Source organism: Anastrepha obliqua, chromosome 5, assembly GCF_027943255.1.
Source record: "Anastrepha obliqua isolate idAnaObli1 chromosome 5, idAnaObli1_1.0, whole genome shotgun sequence".
In the NCBI taxonomy this organism is placed as follows: Eukaryota; Metazoa; Arthropoda; class Insecta; order Diptera; family Tephritidae; genus Anastrepha; species Anastrepha obliqua.
The window spans coordinates 23,009,852-23,023,242 of record NC_072896.1 but is presented as its reverse complement, the minus strand read 5'-3'; the positions used below and the strand labels follow the sequence as shown (position 1 = coordinate 23,023,242).

Sequence of the window (13,391 nt, the reverse complement as noted above, 5' to 3'; positions counted from 1 at the left end):
TGGACATTTAGTGCGTTTTTATATCCAAAGCTAGGCAACTCTGCAGTAGCGAGAGAGAGATTTGACTGCCGAAAGCAGAAGAACACCAACAACACCGGCAATCGCCGGCAATGCCACCAGATGTTAAAAAAAGTAAAGCTAAATAAAACTGAGTGAATTATTTAAATAATTATTAAAAAATGTATATTTTACAAAATTATAAACATTACTTTTAATTAGAATAGGCTAGAAAAATGTCATGTGGAATGAACTAAAACTCCGAGACAAAAAATAATAAAAATAACAAAAAAAATGCTAAATCAAGTTGCGAAAATGGTAATCTGGCCATACTGGAGCTAAAATCACGTAACTAGTTGTCAAATTCGCTGAGCGCAAAGTAACGGGACCACGATGGGCGCCATCTCATTATTCTTTGCATCATGTTGCGTATCTTATATATAAAAATGGAGACGTTTTTTTGTGTTCGTTAGTCGCCGATTCACGCCTAAACGCATTCACCGATTTCAATCAAACTTTCACAGATCATTGGTATTGGTCCATAGATGGTTTATGTGAAGTTTTAAAGAAATCGGTAAAAGTATGCGTGCGTTGTGTAAGTGTGAAAAATGCAATATTTGCGTGTTTCCCTTATACGGACATTAGGTATACGGAATGAGAATACACGCGAATGAATAGAATATACACAGACATGAATAACATTGCTTCGATGTCGAGTGACGTATGGGACTGTATTATTCGTAACGCAATAGTTGTCCTCTCTTTTGTTTCCCTTTTATGCATGCGTGACACGGCATCAAAGCACATTGCTTTTTTTTAAACTGGAAAAATATTTTGAGCTTCATTTGAACGTTTTATGATTTAGATAAAATAAAAATTCGTTAAATATATTTGATTCCATTAATAACCATAAGACTGTATTTTTCGAAGTTCAAAGCCGACGAGCAAAATGTAAAAAATAAATCCTCCTGTATGTATATATACTCGAAAAAGTTATGCATTTTTTTCATGCATTTAGGTAGTCAATTTTATATGGGCAAACGTACGTTTATGAGATAAAGGTATAGCGCTGAAGACAAATGCTCAGGATATAGTACAAAAATGCATATTTCACATAGTAATATTATCATTGTTAAAAGGGAACAAGTTTGTATTAGGTAATAATTAAATAATGCAACCTTATGTTCTGCTTTGACGAGTGGAAAAACCAAAATAAATAATTAAATTTGTATGTGTGTTTAAAAGAGTTGGATTATTTTGTGAGTGTAAGCGGTTTCAAAGCCAAAGAATAGTTGCAACATTAAAAAATTGCTGAAACACATTTTCATTTAACAACTAAAATAACAAATATGAGCAAAATATGTACTTTCTTCAATTTTCTTCTGTTGCCAACTTTCTGAAAAACGTGAATTCACCGCGATGCGATACAGAAACAAAAAGACAGCGACAGCGCGCAGAGGGTTTTGAGCAATAATATAAATTTGTATCAAACAACGCATTAAATAGTCATTTTAGTATACTTTTGGTGTTTACTTATTCAAGTAAATGCATGTATTAGTTTTTCTTTAAGAAATTAATCTATTATAAAATTTGCAACTTTTTTTTTATGATTTCTAAAGATTACTTTATTTTTGCCCAAGGCCAACCTTGCGTACAGAAATTTGTGTTGTACCTAAAACTTCACCACTATAAACTTGGTCCTTATAAAGGACTTTCACCACAGTTTGTTTACTGGATATACTGAGGTCAAAATAATCAGCTGTATCAAAACCATTTGATGAGTGGTCAACAATTTTAAAGTGCGTTTTTCATTGTTGTTTTTTTTTTTTTGGGAAAAAATGTATAAAAATAAAATATATTGTGCGTAAAATTTTAATAATCAGTGAAAATAAAAAAACGGTGGTTTCGTTGTTGTTGTTAGCGATTGTAATGCACATTGTGAGTTTTTCATGTTTTTTTGATTAAATTCAAATGCGAATAAATGATATCGGTCGTCGGTCGCTTAGAACGCAAAATAGATCAAATGAAAGGCAAAATCAATCACAAGAAGAGCGAGAAATTCAAAACCAAAATCAAAGGGAACGTATAGCCAGATCACGTTCAGGCCATTCACCTGAAGAACGTATACAACGTAATGAGCAAGATAGATTAAAACAAACACAATAAACAAAGCACAAGGACAATCGCTAGAATTATGCGGAATTGACTTAGAATATCCATGCTTCTCCCACGGACAATTATATGTATCATGTTCACGTGTAGGAAAACCATCAGTTCTGTTTATTTATACCACAACTCAGGGCAAAACAAAAAATGTAGTTTACGAAAAGGCTTTGCGTTAGTTTAAGTTTAAAATTAACATTAATTTTATATTCTAAAAAAAGAATAAATACACATAGAGTGAATTTAAATCGAGTGTTCATTATTCATTCTTAATTTTGATATGCCTAGCGAAGCAGGCAGAGGGTCCGCTAGTATATAATATAAAGCCAAAAAATTCCTAGAACGGAGACGCGACTTCGCGTCGTGTTTGTCGGCGCGAAATCGCTTACCGCAGTGTTGCCGCTGTTTATCTATTTATTATGAAAATTTCTGAAATTTGCTAATACTGGTATGATTTTCAGACTTTTGGATTTTTTGCAACGTGAGCAGCGCGAGCTACCAGAATTGCCTTTGCGAGCTACCGGTAGCTCGCGATCGACGGGTTGGCGACCACTGCTGTAGACCAATGACTTCACATAACCCCAAAGAAAATAGTCTAGAGGCGTCAAATCAGACGAGCGCGGCGACCATTCGACCGGTCCATTTCTGGAAATAATGCGCTCATCGAACTTACTCTTCAACAAATCAATTGGAACGTGTGCTGTGTGGCTTGTGGCCCCGTCCTGTTGAAACCACATGTCGTCTAAGTCCATACCATTCAATTACGGCCCAAAATAATCGTTTATCATGTCGCGGTATCGATTTCCATTCACAGTAACGTGGCGATCGTTCTCGTCAACGAAAAAATATGGGCCAATTACGCCGCCGGCATGTAAACCGCACCAAACAGTGATTTTTTCGGGATGCAACGGTGCCTCATGAATCACGTGTGGATTGCTTTCTGCCCAGTAACGCATATTTTGCTTGTTGACAAAGCCATTGAGCCAAAAGTGAGCTTCATCACTGAAGATGATTTTTTGGAAAAAATGCTCTTAAAGTAGCCGCAACAGAACGATTATTTTCATAAAAAATTTGCACGATTTGCAATCGTTGCTCAAGTGTGTAGCGTTCCATGATGAAATGTATACTAATGAAGTTTACAAATGACAAGCGAAAAATAAAAAATATTGCGTCGTTCGCCCTCCATATCGGAAAAAAGTTGAAGCGCACCTATTGAAAAACGCTATATATGTATGAGCGTGAGTGAGCGCACGAACCGACAAGATCAATGTCAAAACCTGGTTGACTCTTGCCACCGTTTGGATAGAAAGCTCCTTTGCCAATTGGTTTCAAGAAACCCAACTTACCACCGCAAGTTTGGATGGATTCACATTTTAATTAGAAGAGGCTAGAAAACTGTCACGAAGTAAGAACTAAAACATCAAGGATAGAAACAAAACAAACTGCCGAATCAAGTTACCTAAAAGCAATCTGGTCACATTGACCCCCAAGGGTGACGCCACGAAAATCAGTTGATATTGTAAAATTCGCTGAGAGCAAAGCAATGGTACCACGAGCGGCACCACCCTATTATTCTCTCCATCGAGCTACATATCCTTACACACAAATACTAGTATTTTTGACCAACTAAGACCAAAATAGTTTTTATTCACAAAACTTTTTTGTAATCTTGTAATTTTCAGAAAATTGTATAGGGAAATATTTTTTAATAATTAAAAAAAATTGAGGGACAGACAAAATTCATCGAGGTCACATTTTCTCAAATTTAAATCCCAACTGTACATACTGGTATTGTCTCCAAAGCTCAAATCATGTCAGTTGTAAGCAAAACCAAGGAACGTATTTGGAAAAACTTTGAGGATCAAACAATCAGTTCACAAATATAATTAGCTGTGAAAAAACAAAGCAAAAATTAACTCTTTCCGTCGCGCTCTTTACTACGACATAAAAAATTTATTTTTTGTTGTTAATTGGTGAATATGGAATACAAGTAACACACGAATGCAAAAAAAAAAAATATTTATCGTTAGGTTTTTGAGAAACAAGGTGGTCACCACCAGTAACCACCATGACTGAAGGGTACAAAAATTTATTAAAACTAATGCACTCAATTACTTCACTTTTTTATTTATTTTTAGAAAAAAGACAATACAAAATTTGGTAATAAATTTACAAACAATTATTTCTTGTGAAAATCTGAAAAATATGTCTTTCCTTTTCGGAGGCAAAGAGGAACGTGGCATGTTCTGCATTGCCATACTGTGCGGACAGGGACGCTTTTGGTACTGCAAAAGGCGCATCTTCTAGGTGTGCCTCTAAGCGGTTGGTGTCGATTACTCTCATGGCGGATTTCAGCAGGCACGCTAGGCTTATACCGTTTTATAGCAACTGGTACAGGAGATCTTGGGCTTGATCCATTGCTGATCGCGGAACTTCCTGGAGCTCGCTTGTTTACGTAGCAAGGTGATAACAGCCCCTGATAAATTGAGCGGCGAAAGTCCTTCAATGTCAACTAATCTAAATGAGGTCTGTTAATCAGAAGCTCTTTGTAAGCTATATAGCTATTGATAACGCAGCAATCCAAGAAATGAAAAAAAAAAATCGGTGCCACCACTTTTGGGATTTTCGGTCGATGGAGTAACAGGCTTCTAATTGATCGAATTTATCAACGAAGTTCATATTGCTATTGTATTTCTTTACAGCGGATGGTTTATAATTATTTCTGAAGTTGCGGCGAAGAATCAAGCATAGGACGGACTTTATATAACTTATCATAGTCTAAATGCTTTCTAGCAGGCATGAGATTATTGTCATTCAGATGCAAGCGTCCAAGAAGCCAGCTGAAGCGATTTAGGGGCATACAAGAGGAAATGTAGGAGTCACGTAAATCAGGAGCAGAAGACCAGTAATCTTTGTCGGTAGCTTTTTATACCTATCACCATATTTATGGCCAAGAAAGTTTGTATTTCAGAAGGACTGGTAGGAGAAAAAGGTTTACCTTCTTGTGTTGCGTATAGGTTAGTTTGAAAGCTTATGACCTCAACCAAGTCCTCTGTTCAAAACATGCGAAACAATCGGAGTGGTGTTACATCTTCCAAGCTGATTATATGATCAGCTAAGCCCACACTCTCAACAAACTCGCCAGGTATATCCATAGAGAAGGTCCTTTCCATTTAGGTGGCTGCAAGATCGTAGAGCTAACATTATTATTCTGACTTACAAAGTTTGATAATGGTATGATATGAATAGCTCTTCATGGATATTCTGTGCATCTGCCCCACACACATCCAATATCGATTTTGACACTGGCCACTCAGGCGTGTCTAGATTTTCATCCTCATCGGAACTGGCTTCACAATCAGGTCCTGAAGGTAAATCTTCACACAAACATTCTTCAACTTCCCTTTGCGTCAATGATAGTTGCATTATTGAAATAATTGCCCAAAATATTGTAAATACCAAAGAAAGTCCCACTCATAGTGACCGTATAAAAAGCAAATTCTAGGTACACTTACGTCACGGTGGTTACTGTTGCTAACCACCACTGATTATAAGAAATATTCGTAAAATAATCGAAATTTAAGCGAGAAAGCAACCACTGTGTATCAAACACTCCACAAGAACTAAATTTGCACAAAAATCAAACCATAAATTGCGTTATTGAATTTATTATGAATTTTTACTTCTAGCTTTCACAAAAACGCGCGGCCACGGATTTTTACTTTAAATTTTCTCAACACGTGGTGGGTGTATTTCTAGCTATTAGCGTCCTCTTCACTTAAAAGGAAGCAATAATCAATATTCGTCCAAAATTAAAAACATAAATGTCCCCAACCGTCGTAAAAAAAAAAAAAAAATAGGTGGTTAGCAACGCTAACCACCGAGACGGAAAGAGTTAAAGCATAAATAATTATTTTTAATATTATCGAACTAATTCAAATATTATACAAGGTGGCGCAAAATTAATCACTATTTTTTTTAATAACTTTTTTCTAATTATTAAGTACAAAAATGATTTCTAGTGATAGAAATGTTCATGGTCGCCCTTTTTGTATACTGCAGCTGTCTAGTTCACAAGTGTCAAATATGATTGACCGAGGACGCCATTTGCAAAAATTATAAAACTTCAGATACTTTCAGCCACCTTGGAACAGCTTGGCACTCAAATGTTTTACACCCCATTTACTCCATATTTTCTCTCATTTCATATCAAAAGATTATTTATTTGTTTTTCTCACAAAAAGAAGCAGCAGAACCCACTGTTTTAAATAAAAGAACTTTTCACTTCGGTTTCTTGGTTTTTCCCTGAGACAATTTTTTAGAGAAAAATCTCAAAAGATGCTAATCTATCAATAAATCAGATAAGAAACTCTTTTATATTAATATTTTTCAAAATATATCTGGTTTTTATTTATGTATACCCAATATTCTTACAACGTTTACACTGAATATCAGACAAGCTGTGAAGATTTAGCTACCCATACCGAAGGGAGTCTTCGTGTTCACTGGAACATAGAACTCACCATTAGCACTCACGAAGTTACTGGTGGCGGCCATGCGAATCGAAGAATAAGTTTGACCACAAGACTTGCTAACAGCCTCTTCATAATCACCGCACTTTATAGATGGGAAATTATCGCTGCCAATAGCTTCAGCATAGTATATATATGAGCGTGAGTGAGCGCACGAACCGACAAGATCGATTCCACAACCAGGTTGACTCTTGCCACCGTTGGGATAGAAAGCTCCTTTGCCAATTGGTTTCAAAAAACCCAACACACCACCGTTAGTCTGGATGGACTCAACATAGACGGCATCATTTTGGTTCAAACGCTCTGCGGGCTCATCATAACTGAACAATGGTAAAGCAGGATCCAAACCAGTAATTTGCTGAATGGTTCCATATTTCACATTCTTTCCTGCATAACCGGATACATGAGCACCCAAACTGTGACCGATTAAATGCAAGGACTCGAATGATAAACCACCGTCCGTGTACAAAAAGTCAATAAATCCAGCTACTTGTTTACCAACACCAGGAACACGCAGCACAGAGGCAGCATAATTGAGACTTTGCGCCTTGTCGCTCCAGTCTACTGCAATAATGTTGTAATAACCCTTGGAGAAATACGCATCACGGATCAATGTTGTCAAATCGGAGTCAAAGTCGGATTGCCAACCATGAATAATGATTATTGTAGGATAATCTTTGTCGAAGTGGGATTTCTGCAAAGATTCGGTGTCATCGGTGTCCAGAGTATCCGCAGTAGTTGGGTTCTCGCGGGTGTACAAATGGAAATAAAGTGTAGCAGAGGCACGGCTGGTTGCTGTTTCACTCAATGCCTCGGCTTCAGCCTCAGTCATCCACTGCAAAGATCCATCCAGTTGGGGCACATACCAACCACCTTCGCCAGATATTCTCTGCTCAGCAATAGGGGTGGCCACAGCTGTGGTGATGCCAAGTAAAGAAAAAAGGAGGATATTTTTTGTGTTTAGTATTGGACGTTAAGTCACATACCTGCTGCAACTGCTAGTAGTAAAACGATCGCTGCCTTCATGACTGCTCTTCTGATATTCCAAATTAACAATATAATCAAATGGCTGCTCCACTGATTTTTATACCAAAAATTTTCTTGTCCAATTTAGTTATGCCCATTTACTTTTTAAATGCATAAATATATGACTTTAGAAATATCTGCTGTGGTAAACAATACGAGGAGTTAAAGCTATCTTATCATTTCATAAAATCTTACAGAAACAGAATGTCTTTTAACGAATTTAATCCATTGGTGGAAACTGGTACTTTTCTTATCATAATTAATAAATTAAGGACCCATATAACATATTTAGCAGCTTGTTGTTATTATTAATAGGTATGTGTGTATGTATGAGTGCTTAAGCTTTTTATTGCGATAATTAATTCATCACTACTGTCTAATTTTTGAGGATTTGTTGATTTCACAATTTGATTTCAAGCGATAAATTGATTCCATGGTGGTCATATGCTGAAAGTTCGACAGTTTTCTGTTTGGTCTTGTCACATAACGCAGTTCTGCAGCGTTCAAGACCGGACCATCGCTCTTTATGTAAATTGCATACACAAATTTTTACGGGCTTCGACCTGTAATACATATGTACTAGTATGGGGCACCATTATTTTCTCGGTAGATGGCTGTACTGATCGATGTCTCGGAAAGTATCGATCAAACAATTTATAGTTTATGCTCTTTGTCAACCCGACTAGAATTACAGTGAGGCATGCCGAAGAATCAGTTAGGCCCGAATTAGACAGGCCTTACTGAGGCACGCCTCACTATTACCTTACCAGGCCCACGTTAGGCAAGGCAAAGATTGGCATGCCAGAACAATACCAAATTTGGTTGTGGTCACGAAAATCTGTGGCAGTGTCTCGCTTAGGCATAAATTGGAATCCCTAACTGAATTGTAGAAGGGCATCCGGAGTATTACCGAAGTTCGGTTTTTCGATCCTGTGCCTAATGAGGCAGAAGTGTGGCGATACCTTTCGAGACTTAAGCCTAGTTTGGCTGCCTTATGGGGCGCAAATTTGGAATGCGGTCTGCCTTATTTGCTCCTAATCACCGCCTCACCAAACTTTCTAGTCGGGAAGGTGACATTTCACACTAAACAAATCTTTTGCCTTTTTTTTGTTTATTCCATTCAGTTGTGAGTTACAGAGTGTTAACAATGGAAGTCAACAAAGAGAAAATTTGGTACATCTTACAGTTTTTCTTTGACAAAGGCGAGAATGCAAGCTAGGGCGCCGAAATTCTGAATGGTGTTTACGATGCCGATACTGTAACAGTTAATTACGAGCAATTTTGTTTTAGTCGATTCCGTTCAGGTATTTTTGATGTTAAAAGAAATGTCGAAAATGGCGATTAAATCCCAAAAATAATCGAAGTTTATCGGCATGTCAGTAGTCGTAGCATCGGCCAGAAGCTAAAGATCGACCATAAAACCGTTTTAAACCATTTGCACAAAAATAATATATTTCATACCGCTGACGCCACCTGTTAAAAGTTAAATTAAACTAATAGGATTGATGACATTTTGCAATGAGGGTATCGAATGCAAAATGTCTAAAAGTGTTATTTTTAAAAAATATATTTTGGGGTTGCCACCTTTTTCAAAACTAAAATTAAAACTTATCAATAAGATAAATAAAATGTAAAAATACGAAAGTCAAACGAAAGAGTTTTGATAAATCTTGCTTTCGAAAATATTTTTAAAGAGGGTTGCCATCAGCCTGAAAACTCAAAATCTCTTAAATTGATTAGATGACGAAATATTATAACATGGATGTCAAGCAAGAGAGGTTTAAAAATCTTAGTTCGTAAAAACATTTTCAGTGTGGTTGCCACCTGTTTAAAATGGGGTAATTAAATTTAACTGCTATACTATTATATCAATTAAGTGAAGAACATAGAAAGGTTATTGGCGAACAATTTCAGAAAAGTGTTGCCACCAGTTCGGAAGAATTAAAATATGGAAACAAAGCGGATAAAATGTAAAAAAGCTAAGTTAATGAGTTAAGTGGAATATTATAGAATGGGTGCAAAGGAAAGTGTATTAAGACCGCTAATATGTGAAAATTTTTTTAAGAGGGTTACCACCTCTTTGAAAACGTTTTCTTAATATATTAAATAAGTAAAAGTTTAATTTAAAAATACAGTATACAACTTTCACACAGCTTTCTAACAAAAAACCTGTTTGTGATCCATTGAAGGTGTTTGCCAAATCCGCTTGGCCCTCAATGTGTTAAGGGGGGGTAGGGTTTTTATGGTAAAAAAAAATCGATTTTGGTTTATTTGAGAAAATGAATGTACATAATCTCAAGAATGTTGTGTCCAAATTTTAAGTCAATCGGTGCAAAACTCACAAAGTTAGAGCATTATAGCCGTTGGCCGCTCCGACTCGGCTACCTGCTATGGTCGAACACCATTGACACATTTTCTGGAAAACGACGTTTTTCAAGTCGGTGGACACTTTTTCTCTGAATCTACTCGACCGATCTTCCTGAAATTTTGTACACACTTTCTCTACATAATTACCGAGGTGACCCTGGGAGGTTTTTTTTCAATTTTTATTTATTTTACAATAAACAATATTATGCGATTTATCGTCTAAAAATCGCACTTCTACTTCAAATGTTAAAAAAAAATTGAAAAAAAAATTTTTTAATAAAAACTCGACAGGGTTACCTCGGACAATTGATTACCTAATGAAAACTCTTTGATTTTTTAGTTTCAGATGATCCAATGCTGAGAAAAACTGTCCACGGCAAATTGCCTTTTTTCGAGACGTCTGCGTAGATCTGCTGTCAACGGCTCAATTTTGTATATTTTCTTGTGAAAATTTTTGAAAATATTTTTGAAATATGAGTTTACAGTATACTAATTGGATAAATAAATTTACATGAATCAAAAAATTCATAAATAACTGCATATTTTTAGTGGAATTAACCTTACCCCCAGTGGGGTGTACTATCTTCAAAACAAAAGTATATATTACATGTACATGAAATAGTTATTAATATATCTTAGAATTGTTTACAAACTTGAGAGAAGGTAAGTATATCGCTGACCACAAAAATACACTTTTTGTATTAAGCGAAAAGTAGAGCGCACTTGAATATCAAAAGGAGGACAACTGCCGCATGATCTAATGGTTGTCTATCGTATATGCTAGAGATGTCAATTCGGGTATTCCGATGTTTTTCGGCTTCAACTAAAAACTTGTATATTAAAATAAAAGCTTTCTAATTCCCAAGAAACCTATTTTTTACACATAAAACAACTCGAACTGAGCAAGCTTTTGTGGTTTACAAATCAAGCTAAAAAAGCGTTTAATACTAGTTGTTCAATAAGTTTTGCGGTTCGATAAGAGATGGCGTTGCTACTAGCTTACATTTTTTTTTTATTTTTGTTATGTTGGTATACCGCTTGGCAGCCGCCGTAACCGAATGTATTTCTGTCATGAAAAAAGCTCTTCATAAAAAATATCTGCCGTTCGGAGTCGGCTTGGAACTGTAGGTCCCTTCATTTGGGAGCAACATCAAGACACATACCACAAATAGGAGGAGGAACTCGGTCAAACACTTTTTATATGAAGAGTGAAGTTTTATTTCTTTACAAGCCATTTACATAGTATCGGCGTGTCACAGTATTTTCTACAATAGAAAAAATCAAGTATCGTACAGTTATTGAATTTTTATTTTTGGGATGTGTTAAAGGAAATGAACGAATGTTCAAAGTGTATAAGGGGTTAGGGGTAGTTAGAATTTTCAATAAATTGGATTTTTTTTCGCGTTTTCTTAAATTATAATATCTTAAAAATATTGTGTGAAAATTTTAATCCGACAAATACTTTTCGCGTTATTAAACAATTATCAAAGGGCGCTTGGGCGCTCCGGAGCGTTGGAGAGCAAGTAGCTAGCAGCTGCACGTATGAAAGTGACAGATAAGCGCGCTAACGATAACACTCCAGAAGGTAGAATGGTAGAATTCAAGAGCGTTAATGAATCGGTTTGGGGAGTTCTATGGTTCGAGCGGTGTTAAAAACCATGAGCGTGAGGCATTCGAAATTTAAGAATTAGAGTTTGTTTTTCGCGGTAAATCCCGAAATCCCGAAATCCCGTGTTCAAAATTTCCACTAATATTGACATCGCTGTACTTATTGTCGTGCGTAAAAGTGTGGTATTTTATTCTTCTTAATTAATATTGATATGGTTAATCATAACTCAGGCACTTTCACAGATAGTAGGTGCCTACTACCAGATAAAATATTCATGTAATTTAGTAAATTCACGTCATGCGTATATGTAGTATGATATCACTCATTTGCTGGAGGAATATCGTCATCCAAAAAAGAACTTTTCTGATATGCAAAAATTTTATAGCGGTATCTATAATCATTAATCGTTTTCTATTCTTCACTTTTCTACTCGCTTAAACAAGCAGTCTAAAGAGGCTTATGTCTATATATAAATATAATTGCGTTGTACACCCTTTTTGCGTGTTTGGCCGAGCTCCTCCTTCTATTTGTGGCGTGCGTCTTGATGTTGTTCTACAAATTGAGGGGCCGACAGTTCCAAGCCGACTCCAAACGACAGATATTTTTTATGAGGAGCTTTTTCATGGCAGAAATACACTCGAATGTTTGCCATCGTCTGCCGACCGCTATTAGAAAAGAAATGTTTTTTTCATTTTGATATTTCACCGAGATTCGAACCTACCTTCTCTCTGAATTCCGAATGGTAGTCACGCACCAACCCACTCGGTTACGGTGGCCGCCTTGTGGCTTATGACTTATTGCATGAAAAGGAGGTAGGGAGCCCACAAACAGTGGAGCGATATTTGCTCCGGAATGGGAATAATCCTTTCCATTTGGTTGCAGGAAAGTTCCAAAAAAATATTCTGGTTAACTCCAGACTCTGCTGAGCACCTAACTTCTCAGCTTCACAGTTAACTTAGAAGTTCCAGAATAATAGCGATTTCGACTAAAAAACAGGTAAATCTTGTAACCTTTAAATTAATTCAATTCTAAATTCTGCACTGCGCTTTTTGCAACTAGATGGTATCAACGACCCGTACGCGAAGAATGGGGAATATCCATGAGCCTGTCATCCGTTAGCTTTAGTATACATCGTGTAACAGATGCAATCAACCGCTCCGTGTTTTGAGCGCAGGTGAGGTTTCCTATGACCAAAGTGGAGCAAGCTGCAAAAGAAATTTTTATTTGAGTTGCTCGACTGTGGCACGGATGTTTCTAGGAGATGTAGATGTCATCTTAAAGCAATATACAAAAAGTATTAATAAAACAATAAATTCAAATAAACAGTTATTTCATTGGACCTACTTTATGGAAATATAATAAATATGGTAGCACTCGAACATTTTTGGGTCATCGTGAAGCACCTTGTCGGGCCGCAATACAGAAATTGGTAAAAAAATTCGAGCTGTTGGGACAAGTTAGTGATGTGCAGAATAAAACCCGCACGTCGCCCAAGAAGAGCCGAAAACATTCCGAGAGTGTTGAAGAAAACCCAAGTTTATCCATTCCTCGTCGTTCTTTGAAATTAGGCATTCCATAAACGTCATTACAGATTTGGGTCTTAAGGCTTATAAAGTCCAGTTAACACAAGAACTCAAGCCGACCGATCATCAATAACGTCGTGTCTTTGCTGATTGGGTCGTTGAAATGCGTGAAAA

The 13,391-nt window shown here is 36.5% G+C and overlaps 2 protein-coding genes across 2 annotated transcripts in view; one reads left to right on the top strand and one right to left on the bottom strand.

The window, feature by feature from the left end:
- LOC129247155 (pancreatic lipase-related protein 2-like) overlaps nucleotides 1-13,391 on the top strand; it is a 73,441-nt gene that overhangs the window by 26,845 nt on the left and 33,205 nt on the right. The window lies entirely within an intron of this gene.
- LOC129247158 (phospholipase A1-like) lies at nucleotides 6,631-7,729 on the bottom strand. The gene is made up of 2 exons (XM_054886122.1): nucleotides 7,679-7,729; nucleotides 6,631-7,607 (listed from the first exon to the last, which is right to left on the bottom strand). The coding sequence occupies exons 1-2, from the start codon at nucleotides 7,716-7,718 to the stop codon at nucleotides 6,631-6,633; spliced, it is 1,017 nt and encodes a 338-aa protein (XP_054742097.1). The 5' UTR covers nucleotides 7,719-7,729.